The sequence below is a fragment of the Aureobasidium subglaciale genome, assembly GCF_000721755.1.
Source record: "Aureobasidium subglaciale EXF-2481 unplaced genomic scaffold scaffold_0, whole genome shotgun sequence".
Classification (NCBI taxonomy): domain Eukaryota; kingdom Fungi; phylum Ascomycota; class Dothideomycetes; order Dothideales; family Saccotheciaceae; genus Aureobasidium; species Aureobasidium subglaciale.
In genome coordinates this window covers 105,350-131,265 of record NW_013566995.1, presented here as the reverse complement: position 1 = coordinate 131,265, position 25,916 = coordinate 105,350, and the positions used below count along the sequence as shown (strand labels likewise).

At 50.4% G+C, this 25,916-nt stretch overlaps 13 protein-coding genes across 13 annotated transcripts; 6 read left to right on the top strand and 7 right to left on the bottom strand.

Annotated features, from left to right (window-relative positions):
- Positions 1–185: 185 nt before the first annotated feature.
- Positions 186–1,365, bottom strand: AUEXF2481DRAFT_116617 (uncharacterized protein). Its single transcript, XM_013493122.1, has one exon. It carries the CDS (start codon positions 1,092–1,094, stop codon positions 390–392), a length of 705 nt encoding a protein of 234 aa, XP_013348576.1. The 5' UTR covers positions 1,095–1,365; the 3' UTR covers positions 186–389.
- AUEXF2481DRAFT_34267 (uncharacterized protein) lies at positions 1,299–5,491 on the top strand. The gene has a single exon (XM_013493121.1). The coding sequence runs from the start codon at positions 1,638–1,640 to the stop codon at positions 5,187–5,189; it is 3,552 nt and encodes a 1,183-aa protein (XP_013348575.1). The 5' UTR covers positions 1,299–1,637; the 3' UTR covers positions 5,190–5,491.
- A 69-nt stretch (positions 5,492–5,560) lies between these two features.
- Positions 5,561–7,547, top strand: AUEXF2481DRAFT_75220 (uncharacterized protein; the record flags this gene model as incomplete). Its single annotated transcript, XM_013493120.1, has 1 exon — positions 5,561–7,547. The coding sequence occupies one exon, from the start codon at positions 5,561–5,563 to the stop codon at positions 7,340–7,342; it is 1,782 nt and encodes a 593-aa protein (XP_013348574.1). The 3' UTR covers positions 7,343–7,547.
- Positions 7,548–10,185: 2,638 nt separating this feature from the next.
- Positions 10,186–10,638, top strand: AUEXF2481DRAFT_46 (uncharacterized protein; the record flags this gene model as incomplete). Its single annotated transcript, XM_013493087.1, has 1 exon — positions 10,186–10,638. One exon carries the CDS (start codon positions 10,186–10,188, stop codon positions 10,636–10,638), a length of 453 nt encoding a protein of 150 aa, XP_013348541.1.
- A 1,437-nt stretch (positions 10,639–12,075) lies between these two features.
- On the top strand, positions 12,076–12,920 carry AUEXF2481DRAFT_116341 (uncharacterized protein). The gene is made up of 3 exons (XM_013493119.1): positions 12,076–12,373; positions 12,425–12,632; positions 12,692–12,920. Exons 1-3 carry the CDS (start codon positions 12,266–12,268, stop codon positions 12,814–12,816), a joined length of 441 nt encoding a protein of 146 aa, XP_013348573.1. The 5' UTR covers positions 12,076–12,265; the 3' UTR covers positions 12,817–12,920.
- Positions 12,921–13,072: 152 nt separating this feature from the next.
- On the top strand, positions 13,073–14,205 carry AUEXF2481DRAFT_43 (uncharacterized protein; the record flags this gene model as incomplete). Its single annotated transcript, XM_013493083.1, has 4 exons — positions 13,073–13,102; positions 13,182–13,367; positions 13,420–13,748; positions 13,803–14,205. 4 exons carry the CDS (start codon positions 13,073–13,075, stop codon positions 14,203–14,205), a joined length of 948 nt encoding a protein of 315 aa, XP_013348537.1.
- Positions 14,206–14,271: 66 nt separating this feature from the next.
- AUEXF2481DRAFT_42 (uncharacterized protein) lies at positions 14,272–14,925 on the bottom strand (the record flags this gene model as incomplete). Its single annotated transcript, XM_013493081.1, has 3 exons — positions 14,272–14,590; positions 14,650–14,832; positions 14,885–14,925. The coding sequence occupies 3 exons, from the start codon at positions 14,923–14,925 to the stop codon at positions 14,272–14,274; spliced, it is 543 nt and encodes a 180-aa protein (XP_013348535.1).
- A 1,020-nt stretch (positions 14,926–15,945) lies between these two features.
- AUEXF2481DRAFT_116418 (uncharacterized protein) lies at positions 15,946–17,057 on the bottom strand. Its single transcript, XM_013493117.1, has 2 exons — positions 16,449–17,057; positions 15,946–16,382 (listed from the first exon to the last, which is right to left on the bottom strand). Exons 1-2 carry the CDS (start codon positions 16,821–16,823, stop codon positions 15,984–15,986), a joined length of 774 nt encoding a protein of 257 aa, XP_013348571.1. The 5' UTR covers positions 16,824–17,057; the 3' UTR covers positions 15,946–15,983.
- A 965-nt stretch (positions 17,058–18,022) lies between these two features.
- On the bottom strand, positions 18,023–19,688 carry AUEXF2481DRAFT_116296 (uncharacterized protein). Its single transcript, XM_013493116.1, has one exon. It carries the CDS (start codon positions 19,497–19,499, stop codon positions 18,420–18,422), a length of 1,080 nt encoding a protein of 359 aa, XP_013348570.1. The 5' UTR covers positions 19,500–19,688; the 3' UTR covers positions 18,023–18,419.
- A 188-nt stretch (positions 19,689–19,876) lies between these two features.
- AUEXF2481DRAFT_61355 (uncharacterized protein) lies at positions 19,877–20,719 on the bottom strand (the record flags this gene model as incomplete). The annotated part of the gene is made up of 1 exon (XM_013493115.1): positions 19,877–20,719. One exon carries the CDS (start codon positions 20,717–20,719, stop codon positions 19,877–19,879), a length of 843 nt encoding a protein of 280 aa, XP_013348569.1.
- Positions 20,720–20,958: 239 nt separating this feature from the next.
- Positions 20,959–22,221, top strand: AUEXF2481DRAFT_24433 (uncharacterized protein; the record flags this gene model as incomplete). Its single annotated transcript, XM_013493113.1, has 1 exon — positions 20,959–22,221. The coding sequence occupies one exon, from the start codon at positions 20,959–20,961 to the stop codon at positions 22,219–22,221; it is 1,263 nt and encodes a 420-aa protein (XP_013348567.1).
- A 711-nt stretch (positions 22,222–22,932) lies between these two features.
- On the bottom strand, positions 22,933–23,894 carry AUEXF2481DRAFT_34259 (uncharacterized protein). Its single transcript, XM_013493112.1, has 2 exons — positions 23,380–23,894; positions 22,933–23,315 (listed from the first exon to the last, which is right to left on the bottom strand). The coding sequence occupies exons 1-2, from the start codon at positions 23,623–23,625 to the stop codon at positions 23,307–23,309; spliced, it is 255 nt and encodes an 84-aa protein (XP_013348566.1). The 5' UTR covers positions 23,626–23,894; the 3' UTR covers positions 22,933–23,306.
- AUEXF2481DRAFT_34257 (uncharacterized protein) lies at positions 23,561–24,564 on the bottom strand. Its single transcript, XM_013493111.1, has 3 exons — positions 23,919–24,564; positions 23,723–23,856; positions 23,561–23,673 (listed from the first exon to the last, which is right to left on the bottom strand). The coding sequence occupies exons 1-2, from the start codon at positions 24,275–24,277 to the stop codon at positions 23,835–23,837; spliced, it is 381 nt and encodes a 126-aa protein (XP_013348565.1). The 5' UTR covers positions 24,278–24,564; the 3' UTR covers positions 23,561–23,673; positions 23,723–23,834.
- Between the last annotated feature and the right edge of the window lie 1,352 nt (positions 24,565–25,916).

Below are 25,916 nucleotides of genomic sequence, written 5' to 3'. Positions count from 1 at the left end.
AACATGTTCATGGACGTGGTGTCGATGCTTGTGTGTCTAGAGAGGAGACAAAGGCACCAGTGAGCACTACCTACTTGCATTCTCCCGGGCTGAGCTTGGGTCCATGGAACGGGCTGTCAAAAGGCATGTGGATATTCAGAGTTGGAAGAAGGAAAAGTCAGGGAGTGGTAGATGGCTGTACTCGATAGATGAGCGCCAAATGCCAAGTTTCTTGGTTGATTATGACAGCTATGCTTTGCCGCGACATCGTGATTGGAGAGCTGTGTGATTGGAAAGAAGCCGATCGCTCTCAGAATCGACGTTTCCAATCTCAATGACATCTCGTCTCATGACAGTCGCGTTGAGGAGTGTTCCTGGGTATGGGGGAGGTCGAGCTCGATGGGTTGTGTTCATTTTACCTTGGGCCAGAAGTTCTCCTCAGCCCATAAGACCTGCTGCCATACTTCCTCACACTTGACCCACTCTTTACTGTCTGCGGGAATGTCCTCAGCAAGCTCATCAAGAAGCTCACCAATACACAGCACAAACTCTTCGAATTCATCGCAAGTCCAATTGGGTATAAGTGTTGTATGTAACACATGGCTCTTCCTCTCTTCCGGTACTTCATCCTTGAAGCTCAGAGCATACTTCCAAGCCTCAAGGTAGCACTTTTCTGTAGCCCACAAGGCCGTCATGCCGACGAGAATGCTCTGGTTTGCCGCACCTGCTCCAGCAAACATGTCTTGGTATGCCCTTGTCTCTTTCGTAGCGGTCTCGCCTCCTTCTTTCCAATTGAAGTGTTTTCTCAGGATGTCTTCGAACATGCCGAGCTCCCTGCGGACGTTGGTAAGGGCGTTTATGAAGCAATCGGCGACTCGCCATTCCAGAGACTTTTGGCGGGATGAAGAAGATGGAAAGGAAGCTTTAGACAGCATGTTGCCCATGAAGGGGATGTAGGAAAAGATGTATAGACGATCTTGTGTCAACCAAGCTAGAAGTGATTGGGTTGGCAGCTGTGAGGTACCAGCAAGACGGAGCCATGGATTCGTTGTTGCCGACTGGAATGCATCTGTGTTGTAAGCGAGCAGATGCTCGGTGAGCTTCTTTTGGACCATGACTGGGAGCAGCTGTATCGTCAATGAATGAATCTAACAGGGCACTCCGACTACATAAGTTGAGGCACGATGGGGTACAATGCCTCAACGAGTCGTCTATATCGGATTGACTTTGATCCGATAGCGGCAGGGCTACTGGAAGGATGCAGATCTGACTCGAAGCATTGCAGCATCCGCGGACGTTTTCTACTAGTCAACCTTTCGAACCAACCTCATCTTGACACAAAGGGAGGTCATCTCCAGAATGTGTAGACCCAGTCGCCTTCTCAGCAGAACACTTGCTGAAGAATGCATTGCGACGCAAGAGATGACGAGAAGTGCCAAGGCTGTCACGTGCAAGTGAGACGTGAACGACGGGGCGGCTCAACGTCAGCGGGAACAGAGTGGACAGCAAGCTTTCCAGGGGTTTGGCTGCCACATTTCGAGCTTCTGAATCAATGCAGGAATATTCAATTATCATCAAACAACATGCAGGAAATGCCTGGTCAAGCAGAAATCCCACACTGAAGCAAAAGTCCGGAAAGTTCAAAGTGTAAACAAAGAATGGCCGAACATCCTCGTTCAAGCCCTGGTCCAGGGCAACACAGAGATCAAAGTCCATCCCTGTCGCGAAACCTCGACCGTCTTTCTCTGGCAAGATCAAATTCTCCAGCTGATCGCAGAAGTGCTTCTCGAGTCGCTTCGAGTCCGATAACATCAAACTTCCGATCAACTACTCCTAGCGCATACGAATCACCACATGCTCTGCGCAGAGCATCCAGTTCGATGAGCCAAGCAGGAACTCCTCCTAGGCGCAAATCGTCCATGTCTTCTCTTCGGAGCATGACTAACCAGACTTCTCCCGCTGGCTCTCCGCGTAGAGGCGATCGATCTGGCTCGATGACCAGTTCCTATTCGCACACAGTTATCGAGGAGCCACCTCCGCTAAGCGCAGCGCAGGTCGCATCGGCACATTTCGCACAGGAACTTGCTTTGCACGACTTGGACACCACGACTGCGCAGGTGGCAGTAATTCTTCACGATGCTTGCTACGGACACAGATTCTCGAGACCAAAGACGTCCAAGGGTATGCTAAGTATGATCGTCGAGAGGCCGGAGCGCGTACTGGCTGCTGTTCTTGGACTTGCTAGTGCATACGTTCGCCTTGGATCGAGACATGCGGGAGGTCAACATGCTCCACATCCGGACAAACAACCAGATTCGCGCATTCCCTTCAGGATCAAGAAGACATCCCGCGCTGTGCCCCTCACTTCAGCGTTCATTTCTGCTGTTCATGGGACTGAATGGATGAAGGAGCTTGAGACGATGTGTAATGTCGCGGGTGAAAAGCTGGCATCGCACATGAAGGAGTTGGCTAGGCCTGAAGTTCCGGGTGCGACTACGCAAAAGCAGCCTTTCCATGAAGGTGACCTGTATCTCTGCTCCGAGTCTCTTAACGCACTCCAAGGAGCGGTGGGTGGTGTTTGCGAAGCAGTCGATACGATTTTCTCCAGCATTCCCACATCTCCAAGACGTGTCTTTGTTGCCATTCGTCCCCCTGGTCATCATTGCTCTTCGGACTTTCCCTCTGGCTTCTGTTGGATCAACAACGTACATATTGGTATCGAGTATGCCGCGCAGACTTATGGTTTGACGCACGCCGTCATCTTGGACATCGACTTGCACCATGGTGATGGATCGCAGGACATTACTTGGGAGAGGAACATGAAAAGCGCGAGGATGCCAAAGAGCGCTTCCTTCACGAAAAAGACTGCCATTGGATATTACAGCATGCATGATATCAATTCGTACCCCTGCGAAGACGGTGACAAGGACAAAGTCACCAATGCCAGTGTCTGCATCGATAATATCCACAACCAATCTATCTGGAATGTCCATTTGGAAGCTTGGAGAACAATGGACGAGTTTTGGGCTTTGTACGAAACGAAGTACTCGATTCTGTTGGAGAAAGCTCGAACTTTCTTGAGAAGACACTCTCAAACAATCAAAGACTCTCACAAACAGGCACCGCCCAAAGCTGCCATCTTCATTTCGGCTGGCTTTGATGCGAGCCAGTGGGAGGGTGCAGGTATGCAGCGACATGCAGTCAATGTGCCTACAGAGTTCTATGCTCGTTTCGCGAAAGACGTTGTCAAACTTGCCCAAGAAGAAGGAACGGGCGTTCACGGGCGCGTCATATCAGTCTTGGAAGGCGGGTATAGTGATAGAGCCCTTTGCAGTGGTGTTCTCAGTCACATATCTGGACTTTGTCAAGATCCAAATGCAGTAGCAACCAACGGCGTCCACACACAGCCCGCCGATGATGATATTGCAAGCGCGATGCAAAGCATGAACATCTCTAGTCCTGCCAATGGTCTCTCACATTGGTCACCTGAGTACGATCCGAGCTGGTGGGACGTCAAGAATTTGCATGCGCTGGAGACACATGTCACACCGCCCCCACCGCCTGCTCCTACGAGGACACAGCGTACTGCCATGCCCACGTATGCCACACCAACGCAGTCGTTTACTGGCAAAGTTGTCGACCCTCTCAAGTTCCAGAGATCAATCTCGGGCACAATGCGACCGATGTCACCCAGACCTGCTGGTCTGAGAGCACCACCCGAGGTTGATTGGATCGTTGCTGTGCACGAGCTAAGCAAACTCATCATTCCTTCAGATCGTCAGACCAGAAGTCATGCACCAGAGGATCTCGCTCCAGTCAGAGTCAAGAAGGATAGACTATCCGCACCAGTGGCTGCACCAGCCGAGCAGGTCGTGGGTGGTCGCCAGCTCCGGACTAGAAAGCCAAAGGGGGCTGGCACAGTCAGTCCACCGACCGAAGCAGACATGTCGACCAAGCTGCCTCCAATCGATCTTGCCAGGCGCCAGACGATCGCTGACATCCCCAAGTTCATTGACGTACAGCCTGTGCCCACGACACTTGGTGGACCAAAGAGAATGACAAGAAGGACTAGCAACCTATTCGACTTGAAGTCCGAGGACACGGATGTACCTTCTGTACCAGCCATACCTGCCCAACCACCGCTTAGCCCAAGAAAGGCGCGTGCGAAGGTTCCAAAACTTCCATCGCCTGGAGAGTTACCAAAAAAGGAAGAGCTTCCCGTCAAGCAAGAATATCCGGTCAAGAGAGAGCAAGAGAATGTACCTCTTGTGAAGCTAGAAACTCGCATGGCGCGACCCGAGCCAAAGCGTTTTCCGTCTGAGGCTTCCATCCCGACTGCAATGCCTCTTACAATCGACTATACGCGACCTATCAATCATATCGAACCTCTACGACCAGCTGGGATTAAGAGAATTCACCTGAAAGTGGGGACAAGAGAGGAGCATGATCGTCGAGTCAGGGAGATGGAGGAGAAGTCGAAGACAAATGCGGAGTCTAGATTTGTTCAGGGAGATACGGTGGTATTCCAACGGCCAGTCGAGCCAGTACGTTCAACTTCCGAGCAATACGGCGTCAAGGTTGAGGAGTCCGATGCGGAGTTTGGTGCCGCTCCGACAGCAGAGCAGCAACTTCTACGCAGACAACCAGCTTCTGTCTCCAAGACTGTGCCTTCGGAGTTGACACATAGAGAGTCGCCATTGTATCTTGACCTGGAACCGTCTATCAAGCAAAGTACACCACAGCCGCCTATCGACCCCCTTGCTGTACCTGCTCAGCATCCTTCACCACAGTCGTTCGGACCTCAACAAGCGATGCAGCAGCATACACAGGAGGTGCAACCGATTGAGCCACAAAAGTTGACGGACCAGCTGACTGCTCCGCAACGACCTCCACCACCACAGCAGCAAGAACGTCCTATCGAAGCACAGAGACAAACCTTTTTCAATCCATCCTATACTCACCCACAAAACAGCCTCCCAGTCTTCTCCAGCACTGGAGCAATTCCATTTGCGACAGCTCAAGGCAGACCTAATGGTCCGAACCCAGTGTCTGGACATGGTGACGGAGTGTCGAGATCGATGCTTGAAGGTATGCCCGCACTATCGAAGGTCGTCACCCCTGACGACGTGGACATGATGGATTTGGACAGTCCAGAGAAGAGAAGAGATGTAAAAGGCGAGAGAATTATCCCTGAGACACCTCAGCACTAGAAGGCTGAAGATGGAACTCACAAGTCATGCAAGAGAGAGGCACAGGGTGGAACTGGTATAGGAGCGGGCTCGATGTCTTCTTTTCTTTCATGATACCCCTAGATTAATGAAACCGAACGTACACCTCATCCAAGCATCATCGAACTGAGACATGAGCCGGAAGCGGAAGTGAATTTGGAGGGGCAGACTTCCCAAAGTGGCAAGGCGTCGGATGGGAACGCGAAATGTGCGCGTCTAGAATTCCGTCATGACCGAGGCAGCTACCACGACTTCTGTATACCGCTGTCGCTACACAAATCGCCACCAAATAGTCATTCACAACACGTTCCATCCCGGTCGCGTACATCCAATACACCACAATCACTAATTCAATGCCGCCAAAACGCGCCGCAAAGACGGCAGCCAAGGCCGCGCCTGCCACAACCGCGAAGACACCAGCTACACGAGGCACTCGATCGCGTGCGCAAAAGGCGACACCACCGCAAGAAGAACAGCCAGAAGAAGAGGCGGAAGTCATCACTACTGTCCGTAGTACAAGGTCGCGCAAATCCACGAATGTCGAGCAAGATTCACCTACACAAGAAGAAGAGGCTGCGATAAGCGATGCGATGCCTCAACCGCGAACGAAACAACGACCATTGACGCGTGGTCGACCTCCGCGAACGGTCAAGAAGCCAGCACCAAGCAAGGCAAACAAGGGTGCTATGGACAACTTGAAGGCGCGTATGGAGGAGGATCGCAGAGCGACGAAAGCTGGACTGGTCACGCAATCCGTGCCTGAGAGTCAGTCGCAACAAGCCGAACGTGCGATTCGTGAGGCTACCAACAACGATGGAGATGCTGCTCTGGTGCCTGCTCGTCCTGCTCGTCCTGCTCCACGATCGCCATCACCGGCCAGACATACGGCAGTTCCTGGAACGGCGGTCAAGGCGCCCGCTAGTGTCGCGCGTCCCCAGTCTGCTGTAAAGATGCAGAGCACACCAGGAGCAGAATCATCTGTCCTCGCCTTGCAAAACTTCAGACGTCGTGCCCGTCAGCCTAGCTTGCTGCAGATGGTCCAGAATCCAGAACTCGTTGCTGCTTCCCCGATCGACGACACGACCGACTTTACGCTTGGAAGCTTGGGTGATGAGGACGACTTTGCGCCCCATGACGAGAGTACGCCGTTGCAGGTTTCCAAGAGCAAGCCAGTCGATGTAGAACAAGAAGTAGAAGAGGCCGAGGAAGGGGAAGAGCAGCAGAAGGCGCAAACACCCGAGGCAGCCCTGCCCGACTCAGACGACGAATTCTACGGAGCGACACCACAAAAGACGTCACAACGGCAGACTCGCAAGCGCAAGTCAGATGCCATCGACGACTCCGAAGTTCAAGTCACCCGCTCATCACCTTCATTACCATCGCCATCACGATCAATTGCCGAGCCAGAAGAGTACGAAGCCATCCCGGCCACAGCACCCGATGATGATGAGGAACAAGCAGCAACCACAGAGTCGCAACAAGAACGACTGCTCAGTGACACCTACGCAGACCCCATGAGCAGCTCACCACCACCCGAACCAATTAGTCCCACCTCTCCCGAACAACACCGTCAAACTCCCGCCCTCTCACCCTCAGCAATACGCAAATCTGCTCGTGCAGGTGGTCAGTCTAAGAAGATCAAGCCCTTGACCACCGCTACACTACGAGCCATGCTCCCCAAACGCCGAGCACAACGCAAAGACGAGTTTGACTTTACCTCTAGTTCAGCACACGAAGCCTCGTCCTTGGCCTTTGAGGATGAAAGGCGAAAGAAAGCAAAGACGAAGAAGCCCACGGCGCCTAAAAAGACACCAGTCGCGAAGGCGAAGAAGCCAGCAACTACGGCAGCGACGAGCAAAAGGACATCACGAACCTATGGTCGCAGCAATAAAGAGAATGACCCTGTGCATATCTCTTCTGGCTCCTCGTCGTTGTCGGAGCTCAATAGTGACGATCTGGAAGCAGATGAGACTGCAGATACAAGTCTTGATACCATCAAGGGTGCCAAGTCTGATGACAAGGTCTCAGATGAGTTGAGAAAGGCGAGAGAGAAGTTCATGGAGGTTGATGACTGGGAGATGGAGTTTGAGAGCGCCAGTATTGGCGTTGGTGATGCTAGCAGTCCGTGGCGGTAATATGTGCTCGGTGACTTTGCTTTGGGCTTGCGATGGTGTTGTTGGTGGTATTGGGGGAAGATGGGCACAAGGGTATACGGATAAGAGCGATTTTGGTGGTGTCATGTATTTTTTTTGAAAGATGTTCTTTTTTCGCCATCAACTACACCTTGATCAATCTTGGTCTTGGGTGATGAAAAATGATAAGCTAGAGTGGTTTTTTTTCTCTGGGTTTCATGGTTTTGCTGATGTCGTGCTGGTCATTCGTCTGCTAAAGTCTCCGAGGCAGAAAAGTTGATCTTGACTGTTTTCTTGATCGCTCAATACCACCCATTGAGTTCTACATGGCGTCACTCTGAGGTATTACTATCCTGAGCATACAAGGAGACTTTCGCAGCTTCACACTTATCTTCCGAGCGCCTGCTATCGTCTGGATGATTATCTCGCAATAAAGTATTCATAGCCAGGGTGACAAATCTGGCAAGGCTTGGTTCTGCGGCCCCCACTTTTTCGGGAAACGTCACTTCCCGCTTCTTTGTACCTTCCTTTTAGCACAATGACATGGATTATGTATTTCCCATCTCATTTTTTCACACGCGACCGCGTTGTAGATGCAATTCTGCAAGTAACGAAGAGCGACTTAGCTCATCAAATGGTATGATACTCGGTAGAGACCTGGAAAGATCTATCATTCCGTGGGTCGAATACTGGACTCTTCTGGAGCTGCTACAATGCACAATGAATTTTCTCATTCCTCGCCATGGCTGTGAGGGCTGACCATCTCACATAGTCTTGAGTCTTGCCAATGAGAGTCAGTCTCTCGACAAGTTATCACTACAATTGAGAGTCATTCTGCCTTTTGACATGTTGGTTTAGGCGTGAAGTATGAGTGGGGTCCCAGGACTCGGTTTCTTCTTTTACCCTGATCCTTGCCACTTCATGGACATGGTAGTGGGAGTTGAATATGCCTATGCATTCTCACAGCCTCCCTCTGGCGGTACGTATCAGGGATGAGATAGCTTAAGAGCGTGAGTCTCATCTCAAGCCCTGTCTCTCAATGGATTCACGGACTTATATGCAGACTTGAATTATTGATTTGGTTGAACACCAAGTAACGGGGGATACGCCCATTGGCTTGGACATGTTGAGTCCTTACACTAACTTACAGTCATGTTTGTGCAGTAGTCCTCAAAGATTATCTGTCAAAGACTGTGTTTGCATACTACAACCATATCAAGCTTCTTGACCTGTGCTAATGCGGTTTTATGATCCGACAGGCGAGGATATGTCCATTCCAGCTTTTTGGGCGACATGAGAGACGCTGTGATTTCATATCCTCACAATAACAGACCAACAATACCGTGACGCAGGCATACTCCTGCACGGATTAGGTCACGGTTTGTTACCAGCCCGGTGGGTATCAATGGCATGATTGGAAAAGGGCCACTGATCGCAGTTCTTGCGGTGACACGTGAAAGCAACAGTTGGTACCCGGACCTACAGTGGGCCTCCAGGAACTTGTGATTACCATCACAGCACTTTGCGACCACGTGCTTTTCTGTATACCATTAGCATCTTGCATATGATTTCACAGCCAATGGATATAACAGATTTCCCCTCGCCTTCGAAGCCCCTTCTTTCTCTTTTTTACAACAGCTCGTCAAAAATCATTGCTTTACAAGCCTGTCGCTCTCCATCACACTACAAACTACAGTTTTTTTTTTCATTATGGATCAGGTACCGCAACTCAGAAGATCTCTGTCCGTACACACAGCACACAAACGAACAGGAGAACCTCTCGGCAGCTACATCAAGATAGATTTCCCAACATGGCCTGGTCCCGATCCTCAGATGCCTGCTACTCCTGAGTTGAGTCCTATTTGGAATGATAACAAGATCATCTCACAGCTTGATCTATGCTTCCCCGGCACCAAGTTGTTCGCACCATCTTCTCCAAGCGAGAGCCCACCACTTACTCCCGCCTCGATCGTCTCTGGCTTCTCTTTCGAGAGCGAGGATCTTGTTTGTGGATGCGACACAGCTCGTACTTTGTTCCAGACTTATCAGCAGATGATACATTGGTTGTTCAGATTTTCTTTGTTGAAAAAGGCTTTGGCGAGTGGCTCAAGAACTGAGGAAATAATTGACGCTATTCGAGAGCCATAATTGTCCGGTTGTGAATGAGCAACCGAAGAATTCCTTTCGGGGTCATCTCAAAGAACTAGATCAGATTTTGTATGAGAAAAGCCTCAGAGAATGACCATGGATGGATGATTACTCGAATACACAAATCATTGGATGTGCGGGAATGAAAAATCACGCTGTTTGAGGTGCTACAAATCGTGCTGGACCAGCCACTGTGACTTCTCACCTGGAATGCACCAGTTTCGGTAAGCTGTAGGAAGACAAAATGTTTTTCAAATCCGAAGGGGACGGGGTCGCAGAGCTGTACGGGTGTTACCTCCAGGGAACTCCTCTCTGTTTCCTAATATGATCCTGCCTTTGCACAGCTAAGATTTGACGCAGATTGAATCAGAAGTCTCAGTGATATTGAGTTCTCATATCGGCACATACAGATACCTGCCGGTCTCAGCCCGTGACTCAATGTCTCAACATACTGAAAACGAGTGACATACTTGTTTCTGCCATTTTACGCGGCGTATCTGACAAAGAACAGCAACGCGGCGCGCTTCAGATATGAGGAATGATCCATAGACCTGACTCGAGGTTTGTGGCAGTGAGTATGCGATAGAGGCTAACACGAGGAATGTATAAATACTAAGGCCTCACGCTATTTAACCATTCTGTCGTTACGTTTTCCTTGCTGTCGTTTCCTACTTTCAATACTCAACACACAGTCAAATATGTCTCCCGACTACAAGAAATTCGGAGACAATAGCGAAGAGGCTTACATCACACAGATGATTCCCGAGAACATGTACTGGTCTGGAGTGGCGGATGAGTTGGAGGAAGAAAGGAAGATAGAAAGGGCCACTGTCGCTGCCGAAGATGGAAAGAACGAATTACTTTCTGACCTATCCGAAAAGTCCAAGCACGAATCTGCTAGTAGCAGACACAACACTGACAAGATGTATCTTGCACCGACCCCGAATCTCGGCAGCCCAGGTCATACAAATGATCCTACACAGAAGTCTTTGAGCCCAAATCGAACTACATTGTCTGTCGCGTTACAACAGCCTCTAGCTCATTCGGCTCTCATCCAACTCGCACCTTCTCTTGTTCACGCCTTGCAAGATCTACCTGATATCTCAGACTACATTCATATTTTCACTCCAGAATATTTCTCGGAAAGCTAGAGCTACGATACTAGGACGGCGACTACATACGAGAAGAGGATTGCTATGATGGGTACTCGGATCGAAGAGTTCGACATGGGAGAAGGAAGCGCTGAGCGAGACGATCTCAAAGCTAAGAAATGAGCTCCATGTACATCGTCTGAACTCGAATAGCGACGCGGCTGTCAGTGAGATATCGAAGATCTAGCGCAAAAGTGGAAATGTTGATGTGAAAACCCTCAAGGATATGGAGTCTGAGCATTCAGACAGTGTGGGCAAACAAGTGACTTCATAAAGTATGGCTTCCATAAAATGAAAGTTTATACCTTCTTTGAATTGCTCGTCGTGGTTTTGCTCTGGGGAAGTTGTCCCTCTGTCAAGGTAGCAAGCGCGGAGCTGAAAGGAAGACCTTGCATATCCATCTCGCAAGCGGCCGGACTTCTGCTTTTCGTCTTCCAACATCACCAAGCTACTGTCAGATCAAGATGCAATCGTCAGCGGGACACAGACCCGATCTCAAGAGAAAGCGTGATGAGCATTCCGATGCCTCCAGAAGCTCAGATGTGGTCATGTCCGATGCTACAACTCCTGTAAGACCAATATCCTCTCGTCCAATCGCGACTCATAGTGAGACTCAGATTAGGAGAAGAAAGACTCTGCACACGATCATAAAATCAACGACGTTGATGATCTATGTCAGCCCGTTGTCGAAGTGCCGTCTTCACCCCCACAAGTCATCATCATCCCTCGCACTCCATCACCCAAACGTGCACTGCCAGGATGGAAGAGCAAGTTTCGTCCCATGCCAAAAAGCAATCCAAAGAACCCTCCTGCACCTGAACTTGACCCTTTCGCCACGCCTGCTGAGAAGGTTAGCTTCAACGAGCGGGTTTTGAAGTATGCTCTCAAGATAGCTGAGATCGAGTTGCAAGATCAGAGAGAAAGCTACGATCATGTATTCAAATTGTACCAGGAAGCAAAGGCAGAGACTGCTGAGGCGAAGAGAAAGTTAGCTGAGTATGTCGAAAAGCACAGATCAAAATGTGTGGAACAAGGAGCTGAGGAGAAGAGATACGTCACTGTCTCTCACGAGGAGTGAAATGTAGTGAAAGTAGCTGTCAAAAGGCAGAGTCTTTTTCAAAAGAATGGGAGCTGTCGATGAGAACGTAATATCTTGCATCTCCAAGAGGATTTGCGACCTGAAACAAGGGCTGTAAAAAGGCAGGATCAAATTCAGATCCTTAGCATTGGCCGCCGAGAGCGACATAATTCACGTCTCCAGCGGTGCAAGCAGAAATTTTGAAATTGTTTGTGCATTTTGACAGCTACCAAATTACCTTGTCGCTGGCGCTGGAGGATAGAGCCCAAGGCAGCATCTCCAAGAAGGTGTACACCAGGAAACAGGGGCTGTAAAAAGGCACAGTCAATTTCGCATCTGGAGCTCTGACCGCTGAGAGCACCAATTTTTTGGGTCTCCAGCGGAGTGGTTAAGAATCCCGAATATGATTGTGCCTTCTTACAGCTACAATTTCACTACTTCATTGGTGCTGGAGATGAGATAATCACATGAGAAAGTGACGCGTCCAGTCGCGACGGCCAGTTTACCTGACTTCTCTCCTTCCTTCCTACACTTGTCCGAACATCCACGATGCCGCACCCCGTCGACGAAACCACAGCCCCGGCCGCAGCCAATCAAGTACAAGTTCGTTATTATGGACCTGAGCATGGCTTCCCCTTTGCGGTCCAAGAGACATTCGTAAGTTATTCGAAGAACGCTGCGCCGGCAATCGCGTTAATACCGTCGTAGAAGCAGCGTGGAAGCGTGCCACCTCCTAAGCCAGAAAAGAGACCTACAGCTCGGATTGCGCCTCACCGTGCCCTGAAGGCTCCTTCCTCGACAAGCAACAACATCCCCGTCGAACGCGCCGCCACGCGCAGTCCTACCGCCGAGGCCGCAAAGCTTGTCGCAGCACCATTTAACACTAGCAACAGTGAACTTCAGGTCGCAAGTGAGCGTAGGTCCACGTCGTTTGTCACGCGCATCATGAGCTTTTGCCGACTACAATAGGCCAAGATCACCTCAGTTTGCTCTTCACTAGACTGGCATCACTCAACAACGGAAGCGGCGAGGTCGAATGCGAAGATGAGGTCGACAGCACATTCGGGAGTGATTACGGAAGCGCAGACTCGATATCATGAGTGAAGGAGGGTGAAGCATGATCGGCTCGTTGCCGACGCGGTGGGAGGTGACGTTGGAGATTCGTTATCGCCTCGCTATCTTTCCGTTGAGTTGTCCGTCCCAAGAGATCTGCAAACAACCAGCCGACACTCTCCGGCATCGTCCCGTCATCAAAGACGTCTGTCATTGATATCGCCTCTATAAAATACCCCTTTACTCTTCAAAACAATGCTCACAAATATCACGCGTCGTTTCTACAGTGCTTCAGCGATAAACATGTCTGCTAAGAAGTTGCAAGTCGGCTGGGTGAGTCAAGCTTCGTAGGCCCTTGTCGTGGCATTGCCGAGGCATCATGGAAGCGCATGTATTGACGGAAAAACAACAGTATGGCCTTGGATCTATGGGTAAGCCCATGGCAGAGAACCTGCAAAAGTACCTGGCCAAAAATGATCAATCATTGATCTATAACAACCGTACGATGGCTTCCGGCGACAGCTTGAAGAGTCTTGGCGCATCGCCGGCGTCAAGCTTCGGCGAGCTGGTGTCAAAGAGCGATGTTGTTTTTACAATGGTAGGTAGCTTTCTTCCAGCCATCAGAGTGCAAACGTCCTAACAGCAATCAGGTCAACAACGATGATACACTTAAAAGCCTTCTGCAACAAGCCTACGACACAAAGGACCTCTCTGGCAAGATCTTCGTAGATTGTTCAACAGTACATCCCGATACGACAAAAGCAGTTACCGAGGAAATTACCAAGCAAAAGGCGACCTTCCTCGCAGCACCCATGTTCGGTGGTCCGGCAATTGCAGCACCTGGAAAACTCGTTGTCGCCATTGGTGGACCCAGCTCAGCCGTGGAAACTGTCAAGCCCTACTTCCAGGATGTCATTGCGAGAAAGGTCATTGTCTGTAAGGAGGAGCCATCAAGCGCTTCGATGCTGAAGATTGCTGGGTAAGTTTTAAGCCCGCAGAAAACTGCACGGCACAGCTAACGTGATGATTGCAGCAACATTATCACAGTCAACCTCATGGAAGCAGTCAGCGAAGCCCAAGTCTTCGCCGAACAAACCGGTATTGGCTGCGGACCCATGGAAGAGCTCATCTCCGAAGGCTTTGGCCCTGTGGCTGGTGGCTACTCCGGCAGAATGACCAGCGGCAACTACGCACCAGCACTCGACAAGCGTCCCGGCTTTGGTGTCTCCCTCTCCATCAAGGATGCAAACTACGCTCTGGCCATTGCTGAGGACGCTGGTGTCAAATTGCCTGCGACCGAGATCGCAAACAAGAACATGAAAGCTGCCAGAGATGAGCATGGCGAAGTTCTGGATTGTGCAGCCATGTACGGTACATTGAGAAAGGAAGCTGGACTGAATTTCTTCAACGATAAGAGCAGACAAAGTGATGAGTAAAAAGTCGCATCTCAATAAACAAAATATCTGCTGCCATTGGCTCTTCCCCACCAGATGCCATAATCTTCACTTGAACCACGAAGAGCCCGACTTTCTTGCGTTCTCCTTGACTTGCAGGACCCCAATCTTCTCCCTCAGAGAAGCTATAGTGTCATCTAGGGAGGAGATCATGTCTCTCTGTTCAGAGATCATGTCCTTCTGAGCAACGATTTTGTCATAATGAGTTGCGATGGTGGCGTCCCGAGCCGAAATCTCGGCTTCGCGGGCGACAATTCCGTTCTGTAGAGCAGACTTTGTATGATTTTGGGCAACCAGTTTGCTTTGCAGAGCAGACATATTGGCTGCCTGTGCAAAGCAAACTGCTTGTCCTTGATGGCAGCAGTCTCTGCGCAGGCCTGCATAACCATGGCGATGAGCCGGGAAGCTTTGGTGGGCTTGACATACTCTAGGACGAGGAACAGCTTGTCCTCGCTGAGACGGTTGATCAAGGCCAGCTGATCGATCGAGAGGATGTAAATGTTCAGGCCCTGGAAGCCTTTTGCAACACGATCGTTCACGCTCTCGTACCAGCAACGAGCCGGCATGGAGTCTTCGTGGTCACTGTCGGAGGAGAAGCATTCCAGAAGTCTGACAAACGTTAGGTTAGAGTATACACAAACAGAACGAACGACGACCGTACCTCTTACGGTGTCTGTCTTCGTCGGGGGCAGGGGTATCCATTTTTGCGTGCTGCGAGAGTTTGTGATGTTTTGGAAGGAACTTGTTGCGTTGTGTGCGCGTTGAGGGTGGAAGCGCTGGCCGAGCTTTAATCGCAAGCCGCAGACCAAGGACCAACAACGAACGGTGCTTCACCGATCACTCAAGCCGAAAATATGCTTTCGAGAAGACAGAAGGCTTTTACATGTCTGTACAGTTGTCTACAAGAGCAAGTCCTCTGTTGATCTCCGCACACAGACTCCTGTTGTACACATAGGATATTCCGTTCAGACTGCTATACTCCCTGCCCGTCATACCGAGGGAGTAGTATGCCAGACTACTCGTATCTCTACCCTTATCAAGGTGTAGATCATTACACTTGCGAACTGGTATATTTGAGTGTGTAGACTGCGCGTAGATGATAGCAGTGCTGGTCGACCCTTGAACCATCGACAAGCACTTGCGAGTCCATAGTCACTTTTCTGCCATGGAGACCAGTACTCCATCAATCGTTTGTAGCAGAGTCATGCCCATAAAAAGGCAAAGAAACCTTGTGCACTAGAGCAGCTGCCCATGAGATCAGGACCTCCTTCAATCTCCACAGACATAACCTTCTCATGCAAACAGGATTTTGCATCTGGACAGCTGGTGTACGTGCCGTCCACCTTCGTGAGAGTGCAACGTGCTCTCTCACCTGTATGGAGCCCATCTGACCATCTCTGATCTCGTCGACGAGGCTGATACCACCCATCAGAATGCACAATGATATTGCTTTCGTATCACACGTCCAACGAGACACCCGACGGAGGGTGCTCTCAACGAGCGACGAGCAAGAACTAGCAATGAGGCTGCATTTTGGCAGCTGTATGTACTACTAGACACTACTTAAGAAAGAGAGAAATCTGCAAGGAGCTCGAATAATCGTCGATCCAGGGTTTGGCGAGAATTGGCATCCCATCTTCATGTCACGGCTCAGAATGGTGCCTATATCAATGTAACATCCTTTCTACGATCGAGACAGTCACTCCTGAGAGCTTATACGTGATGGCACGTTAGAATCACATTTGTTTCTCTGCCCCTATCTATAGCTCACTGCCGGCGTACTTCTGGAACTCCGGGTTGGTAGGGCGGAACATGGTAGGACGGGGCTCCAAGACCCAGCGTCCAGAGACGACCTTGCCAGGACGCACAATATCGTATGCCTCCTTTTCGGCGGTGTGGGCGACCAATTCACTGACATCCGAGAGGTCTGCCAGGCGGAAGTTCTTCAGCAGACTCCTCTTTCTGCGCTTACAGTTGAGCGAGGCGGCTTCGAGGTCGGTGACCAACAAGAGGACTCTTTCAAGACCCTCGTTTGGCTCGAAGGCAGGATAGCTCGAGTCATCGTAGTCTCCCTTGTCCTCCTTTCCGCCTTCGAGAGCTCTTGCCGGCTTGCGGCGGGTCTCAACTTGGTTCTCCTGGCCAACCTTCGTAGGTGGTCCCTATTGATCACGACTGTCAGCGGTCTGTGTGCATGGGTGACATGTTTTTGGAATCATGGAACGTACAATTGGCTGCTTGATGACAGCCTTGTGGCGTGTAGGAGCACGCTTCTTCTCTTCAGGTGCGACATAACCGTCGTCTTCGTTGATCCCAGGAGCAGAGTCCTCGCCCTTGTAGTCCCTGTCAAGCTTCATGGCGCTCTTGTCCTGGCTACCATTGTCTTCTTCGTCTTGTTCTTCCTCCTCCTCTTCTTCTTCTTTGTCGCTGGTGTATGGCACGAACTTGCCGTGCTCGTTTAAACGCTGCTCGACGTACAAGACTTCGGCCTCTTCTTCATAGACGTAGTATCTTTCATAGTAGAAGATCTCGCCAGTAGCAGCTGATGTGGTCGAGATGATGTGTCTGGACTCTTCGGCGTGGTCGGATCTTGTTTGAACCATACTGAGTGTTATTGGATGAGTTTCAGGGGTTGGGTGGCTAGAGGCTGGTTGAAGGTTGGTAAAGGTGCTCGCGAAAGGTTAAGGTCACTTCGTTATGCGTGCTTCAGTTGCAAGTACTTTCCGTTTGTTTCCGCATCGACGACGACTGTTTGCATCGATAAAGCTCGTCGACCTCGTTCGTGTCAGTGACGGGACCCGGTGCCCGACCACGGTGCCGAGCATTGGTCCAACACTTTACTAAAAGCTGCGTCGAGGGTACCCCTTTCGTCGCTCCAGAGCTGGCTTGCACCATTGAGCGCTTTGAAGACCTGCAAGTCGCTATCTCTTGGACCTGTGCCTTGTATACGTGATGCTTGTTTGTACCTACTGGGAATCTTACTCTTATCCTCATCCTCGCATTGCATAGTTCTGCTGCTGAAGTTTGTCCTGTACTTCCTGTCCCAAAGCTGGTTTACGGATCGAGTTTGAGTCAAGTTTGTGCGTTATCATTCCATATCTGACAGCTGCTTGAACAGACGCAACGGTGTTGCGCGCTCTTTCGAACTACTTTGCTAGCACTATGATCCCTTTTGTAAACGCAGTGTTGGCTCATCCTCTCGGTCCAGCCACTGGAGTGGATCCCGTTTGGCACATATCCGGGTTGGAAGCTGCCTTCGAGAGCAGCATCATAGCGTGACCAATTTCTGTCACCCCAGAGCGCTCTTGCAGATGCGCTACATAGTAAGCAAGTTTTCCAACAAGCGATGTCAGCTGCTGGTCTAGTTTTGTGGATAAATGGCTCACACATGCTAGATAACAACATTGGTAATCACCCGAGAGCATACCAAAGACAATCCGATCGTCGCTACTGGACATCGTTTTTGCAGTCAGTGTCGTTTTGGGTGCGGTCTGTCTGAGCTCTCTGATGCCGTGATAGAAGGCCGCCTACCATCTTCGAAGCGCTGTCCCATGGCGACGTCGCTGTCAAGACTAGTGGAGATGATTCTGGCAGACTGCTGACGTTCTCCAGATTCTCAAGTTCCGAGGTCACAGCCGTATCATTCATACACACACCCGTGTGCCTGAGAGTTATCCGGTATGTCACAATTTTGTGGTCTGTCGTCGTACGAATAGGAGACACAAGCATTGACTCTGGCTGAGAACTACAAATAATCAGGAGACCTTCGGCACACGCAAGAGCGACACAAAGTTATCAGCACCCTCCCGTGAATGTTGCAACGACTACCTTCCTCGGAAGCCCCTTGATGCCGGCCCATCCTCTCTCAAGAACCTCCAGCCTGAGATTACCGAGCCCTCAAGCCAAACAGTAGCGTACAGTCACAAATGCCCACGGGGCTAGACGCAACCAAATACTGTTATTTCGACGGGCCGAATTGAAGGAAGAGCGTTTCAGAATAGGCGAAACATTGACACAACTCTTGTCTGGCAGGAGCAGCTCGCCCTCGTTGCCATCTACGCCTCGCTTCGCTATACCCGCACTGGATGTCGCAAAATTATCTTCTGAGCGTGTGGAATACTGATTTACGACATCTTCATCTACCAAACTGTTGTGCTCACATGCCGCTCTCGGAGATGCTTGAGTGTCCTCGCTAGCATTTATTGCTCTTGCAGCTGCCGTTTCACCGTCTCATGAGGCACTGCGACGGCTTCTTGGACTGCTTGCGGGAGCATGCTCTGGTAAAATTGTTGCGGAATATTGTCCTGGTAAAGGTCTTGATGCTGCGTGTCATCAAAATTGACGTGGTCTAAATTAAGCGGACGTCCAACCAGCGCCGGCTCGTCTTCCATAAACCTATACGCTAGTTGAGAAAGAGGAGCCAAAGACAATCGAATCTGCGGCATTGGTGCAGGCCCAATCCAAGGGTTGGGCGAGATATCTTGCCAGTCGAAAGCAAAGATCTTTTCAGTTGCTCTGGGAAATACCTCCTCTTCCATGTCTATGAATAGACGGGTGAGCTTCTCCGTCGGGACAAGGTGAAGTATCTTGACAGTGACCCTGTCTTCCAATGAAAGTCTCTTGTTCTTCTGCTTGGCTGCCTGACCGCTATCCTCGTCGCTGTGCACCTCGAGCTGCTCGGACGCGGACTTGTGAGCCTTGTCGATCTTGATGATTATGGCGAAACGAAGCTTTCCTTCCATACAGTGGAGAGCATGCTTAGTCTCCTCCACCACCTTCGCATATGTCTTGGTGCGGACGACTCGAATAATTATTGCTGGGTAGTAGGATCCCAGAAAGCGAATTTGCGTATTTGGGATGAACCGCCTGCCGTTCCGCAGTTTCAACTCGGCTCCTCCGACCTCAACGATGTCGTTCATCTGGAACATGTTTGTAGGCAAAAAATCGCTTACACGAAATTGCTCAATCAGACAGCTTCCAAAACGTGTAAGGACGTCTTCGAGCTGTTCAAGCATTATCTCGGTACTAGGCTTCCCAATGACTGAACAGTTCTGGGCAAGCCTTGAGATGAGTACATGCTGTACCAGAGGGCTTTGGCGTGATTTGAAGCGTTGTCGATTTTGTGCTTTCTCGTCTTTCGCGTACTTCTTATCGTCTTTTGTCTTATCTTTCTTCTCTGTGTTGTCATCCTCCGCGAGCTCATCCTCATTGTTGGTCGCATTGCTCTTCGATTTTCTGGTCGTTTGTCTGTCGTTCTCCAAGCTCTCGGCAGTGTCCATGATCTCTTTGCTGATGGCTTATATGCCTTTTTCCTCCTCGTACGGATAGTCTGAGGGTCTGAGTCGATTGCAGCGATGGGCGGCAAGATGAGTACAGAGCTCGACACTCCGGTCAAGTGTCTCGTGTAAGAGGGCGTAGTATGTTGTCGCTGAGCTGCACTCCTCGACATTGCTGTCATGAGAAGTAGACCCGTGCACAAATCGTCAATGTGGTCATAATTTGCTCAATCTCGAGCGCTGCAACCTGCATCCTCTCTCAATCTCACTTGGTCTCGACGACCACTTCGACGCCACATCACGTCCGACGGGATTGGCGAAAGATCATTGTCAAGATGCTTTGGCGATGGAGTACATGCTGTCGATTGAAGGGCAAACTCCTAGGCGTTTTGCACTGCAATGTTTTTGAATTGTTCAGTGACGCCCTTGATTGCATCCTCAACTGGTAAGCGTTCCATCGAGCTGGCACCGAAGAAGCCGTGCAGACCCTCGACTCTCTCAAGCACATACTTGGCGTCTTCCGGCTTCGCGATAGGCCCTCCATGACAGAGAACGATGATGTCCTTCTTGACCTCAACGGCAGCGTTCTTGATAGCCTGCACATCTCTGACGCAGTCTTCCAGGGACTTGCCCGTCTGGGCACCAATTGTGCCACTGGTCGTCAAGCCCATGTGAGCCACGACGACATCGGCTCCAGCACCAGCCATGGCTTTTGCTTCCTCGACGTTAAAGACATACGGTGTGGTCAAGATATCCATCCCAGCAGCCAGTCGTACCATCTCGACTTCTTTGTCGTAGCCCATGCCAGTCTCTTCGAGGTTCGCGCGGAACTGACCATCGATCAAGCCGACGGTCGGGAAGTTCTGGATACCAGCAAATCCCAAGTCACGAAGCTGAGATAGGAAACGAGGCATGTCTTTGAAAGGGTCGGTGCCACATACACCGGCAATGACGGGAGTATGCTCAACAATCGGCAGCACTTCCTTTGCCATATCGACGACGACATCATTGGCATTGCTGAAGGGCATAAGTCCGGCCAGGGAGCCTCGACCTGCCATTCTGAATCGCCCACTGTTGTAAATGATGATCAGGTCGCCGCCGCCAGCTTCAATTGACTTGGCCGACAGGCCGATGCCAGCGCCGGCGCCGACGATAGGCTTCCCAGCATCTATTTGCTTACGGAAGTTGGCGATAATTTGTTTGCGATCTGTCGGAGGTGCCATTGTACCTTGCTGAAATTGCTTGCCGGGTTTTGGCGACGTTTCAAAGAGCATCGAGAAAGATGGTGGACAGACTCGAAGTCGAACTGTGGATCGGCATGACGCAACCCTGCATGGATTCATCACCAACCTCCCCGCCCATTTCATCTGACGCGACGCGACAAGCATGCCGTCATATCGCATACCATGACATTCTCGATCAACTCGAATCGCGTAGTCTCCCTTACTGTCAACTCCCCAAAATGCCTCACATAGTCCTGTTGGGAACACTCGACACCAAGCTTCTCGAGATCTCGCATCTTCGCTCTCGGATATTGTCTCTTGCTCCGCCGAGTGCCAAGATCACCTTGATCGATTGTGGCCGCAATGTTGTTGACCATCCATCCATCAGCATATCCCATGATGATCTAGTCAGGAAATACTGCTCAGAGGAGGAACGCGACACCTTGCCGGGCCTGCCACGCGGCGAAGCCGTCAAATTCATGATTTGCTGCACAACCTCGTGCATCAAAGAGCTTCACGACAAGCAGCCTATCCATGGTGTTATCAGTGCAGGTGGTAGTGGAGGCACCAGTCTGGCCTCGGCAGTCATGCGAAGTCTGCCAATCGGACTGCCCAAACTCATCGTCAGCACTGTTGCCTCAGGAGACACCGGTCCAATCGTCGGTGAGACCGACATAACATTGATGTATAGCGTCGTGGACATCTCAGGCACCAACAGTCTATTGAGGAACATCTTGAACAATGCGGCAGCCGCTATGGTCGGCATGTCTGTAGCCTATGAGCAACAACTTCAAGACCGAATTGAGCAGACCCAAGAAGATCCAAAGCTTCGAGTCGGCATCACTATGTTTGGCGTCACGACTCCATGCGTTGACAAAGTCCGCGAACATCTCGAAACAAATCATCGGGTGGAGACCTATATCTTCCATGCTACTGGACATGGAGGCAAAGCAATGGAGCGCCTGATCTCGGAAGGTCTTCTTGACGCTGTGCTCGACTTGACAACGACTGAGATCTGCGATTTTCTCATGGGCGGCAACATGAGTGCTGGACCCAATCGCCTCGAGGCTGCTCTGGTGGCAGGTATCCCAACAATCATTTCTCTCGGTGCCACTGACATGGTCAATTTCGGACCGAGAGTGGCGGTGCCAGAGAAATATCAGCACAGGAAGTTGTTCGAGCACAATCCCACGGTCACTCTAATGCGCACCACCAAAGACGAATGCAAAGCTGTTGGCGACTACATCATTGACAAGCTCAAGTGCTTCGCCAGCAATCCGAGCAGGGTGCAAGTCACCTTGCCAAAAGGTGGCGTCAGCATGATTGCCACGCCTGGAAGTCCTTTCGAGGACCGAGAGGCTGATGATGCGCTAATCGAAACACTAATAACTGGACTAAAAGACACAGGATTCAAAGTCGTATGTGACGAAAGGGACATTAATAACGAACATTTCGCTATAGATGTTGCTGAGGATTTGATGCGATTGACGCTTGCAGAATAACCCGGACTCTCTCGGAATATGACGTGTTCCTAGAGTTGCATCTTCCGTCCCACCAGCAAGTTGCATGAGCTAATCAGGGCTACAGAGTCATCTGAACTAGCGGCTCACATAATCTAAAAGCGCTATGAAGGCTCCCAGATGGTTTTTAACGGTCCGTACATTTGCTTTACCCACATTAATATGACATGCTGGAGGAATCACAACTCCCAAGCCTGAACAGCATGCGCCAAAGTCTCGAGCCGCGAGCTCCAGAGATACGGATGTCAAAGACATACGCATCGGCATAGAATGAAGTCGTCTTCTTGTCATCTCTCCGAGACCGCGCTTGGAGAGCTAACAAGCCAGTCCGGTGCAGCAACATAGGGTAAATGTGTGGAGCTACAGATCTTGAAGAAGCCTGAAGTATGCGAGTGTCGGCGGAGCGATATTTCAGACACGACACCGAGAGAGCAGAATATGAGATGTCACGAGCACTCTAGTGGCCTAATCGTCCAAGGCGATGGAGCGCAAGTGACTGATGTATTGATTGGCCACTGCCGTCTTCATGAAAGATTGTAGTCCGTTATGCAGAGACAAATTTGGGCTCGAAATATGTTCTCACCGTTCTTTTGTGAGGGTACTCGGTCGGCGGCTAAGCTCTCTCGCTGGACATGGCTCTAAGTCCACATACCAGCATTTCTCTCGATAGGGACAAGAACAGTCTCCAGCCGGAACACAGAGCACTAATTCCACGCGCCCATCTCCTCCATCAGCGAGAAGTAGTTCGAGCCACCCTCATCGTCATCAATCTGGTAAGTGAAATGCAAATCGCGCCCAGACTTCTTAACGCTCATGCCCAAGATGTCCTTCTCCAGCACTTTGGCGCTCAATCGCATAACAGTGTCCTCCAGTCCATAACGCCATCGAAGTTCTATTGGAGGCGCAAGTCTCTGGGAGCCAGAAATAGTCACGTAGATCTTTGGAAGATACTAAACAAGTCAGCAATAGCTTGTCGTCCACCAAGTTCAGCGTCCCTACCTGAAGACCTTGATCGATGACTTCCACCAGTTCTCTGAGCATTTCTCTTCCAGGATCCTCAACGTTCGTCATTTCTCGTGCGTATATGTCTCGCTCGGTGATGATCATCTCATCGTATCCACCTGCTAATGCTTCTCTGAGGTCATCCTTTATTTCGTCTTTGATGGGCTTGAGCCACTCTTTGAAGATGCCATCTTGTTCACCGTTGGTATGTATCATTCCCTCCGGCGTATCAGGTGATTGGTCGTATGTATATCGCTCGACAAGGGCTTGACCGATCCAGCCGCGGGACAGACAGTTGATGTATCTGTGTGCGGCTGCAGGATTTTTAGCTCCCTGCTGTATGATCTCCTCGGCGGTAGAGTTGAGAGGTTCAAGCAGGATCATCGCTTCTGGGAGCTTGGTAATAGATGAGGGACACTCTTCCTGCGTTCTCTGTCTTCACTTTAGTATTCAACCGATCCGTCGCATCTCATCATCTTACCGCAATTTCGTGGTCTATGCGCTCTACTACGCGTCTAAGCACATCTCGTCCTGGGTCCTCTTGGTTTCCCATGGCATTGGCGAAGATGTCTCTTTCAGTAATAACATACTCATCAGCACCTCCCTCCAGAATATCTGACACAGTCGTTAAAATCTCATTCTCTAGTTCCCCAGTCCACGGCGTGAAACCAGCTTACGTCAAGATCTCATCTTCGTCATCCGCAATATCAGAGAAGAAAGTGTATGTGTAGCGTTCGATGAATGCTTGTCCCAACCAGCCACGGGAGAGGCAATCAAAGTATCTATGTACTGCTGCTTCGTTTTCGACGCCTCGGTTGATGGTTTCTTCGGCGGTCTGATCGAATGTGTCGAGGAAAATCATTTCTTTGGGAAGCTCCATGATGGGTGTTTTGGTGCCCGAGTCCGAGGTTTGACTGATTGGAACTGCAGGTTCGATAACATGTTGGGTTGATGTTCGTGACAATTGACGCGACTGTTGCCTGATCTGCGGCCTGGAAGTAGGATTCGCGAGTTGATGCGGCCTTGACGACTTCATCAAGTAATTTGAATGTCTTCTCCTATCTGTGATAGCTCAAAAGAATACTCAAATGTAACCACAAACTAGACAAGCTAGACTTCTTCATCGTTGTCGTTGCCCCGAATCACAACCAATATCTGTAACTTCGTGTTATTCAAGAGACGATAGGATCGGGACACCCACCAGTCGTATCAAGGCCTAATGTTGATGTGATTCCCACGTTTCCTCCTTTTACCTCGCGTCTCTTACGTTCACTATCCTGTCATATTCTAACGTACATGAACTGTACAGTAGACGAACTGTGCGGCGATTCGTTACCAGGCTTTGGTAACAGACCAAGTGGAATTGCTATGTCTGTGACCCTGTTGCCAAGATTTCTGGCTATCTGGCAAACCCTGCTCTGAGATGGCCCCCGTCCTACAGAGTCAAAAACAGTTCAGAAAGAGCTTGCGTTCTCTAGAAATTGTATTCAATACTTCTTGAATATTTTAGGTGGGTCTGACGACCGATACCATACAGCTAACTTCTTTCTTGCTCGACAACTATGCGGACTTCCTTCAACGGCAGATTCTCGATGGTGTCAAGATTTGGAGTCTGGAAAAATTGATTTCGTATCCAGCAGTCGCAAATGACTCGATAGATGATTGATGATAGAACTCCTCCTTCATGTACAGAAAGAGTACAGTATAACCAGAGGATCAGACACAACATCACGTTGTCGAAGTCGCAATCACGTAAGGAGTTCAGCAGAGATTGTTGAACTACCCACCCTGTCCACGGCTCGCGAGACCCCATCACCACCCGTTTTAGAATATGGATGTTCTCGGACCAAGAGTCTTCTGAGTTCTGACGAGATCCATTTGGAATGCTTGGAATGCAGAAGTAAGAAGCAGCCCGTCCTTACGAAGCACAGACACGTGGTATAGCAACACGATGTCGGGCAGAAGCGCCTAGACGGACTCCCCGCCATGGCCCACGCCAGCGTGAACTGACAGCAGCTGAAAATCGAGACTACGACCCATCCGAGCTGTCGCAATCTAATCGCTCGATCTGGTAGCCCTAGCATACACAAGTACACCCGGGAAAGCTCGGAAGGATTTTCGATATTTCCCATGACGATAAACGGCACGGCAGCTTTTTGTACCAACAGCTAGGAGTGGAGAGCAGTTGTGCTTCTAAGGATCAGGGTCATCGAGCACCCTGCAGCCATCGCGATGTCGCCTGCAAACAAGACCCCCTTGTAACAGTGTGACACGCAGAGGTGCCATGGTGCCAGATTTCGATAGTCTGCAAAACAAAGCTTGGCCAGGGGACTATTCTGGGCTTAGCATATTCACATCGATCCCTCCCCGGACGGGTCGCGTCAAGGCGTAAAGCGCCATGCCAGCCCTGCGCGAAGAAGGTTACTTGGTGTATTTTTCACAAAATGGCTCTCGTGCAGCCACGATGGATAAGAATATGTCCAAGAGAGTTCGTACGCGTGTCTGTGATCTGGGCCCTTGCAAGAGCGGAGGGTGAGAATCTTTGTGCTGACTGAGATGTTGGGCGGCCGAGGTGAAAATAAGCAGTCAAAAAAGGTAGCTGCCGGATTTGCAAGGTACCGTTCGTGATGATGATGACCATCAAAACGCATCATAGACGCAGGAACACCCGCAAT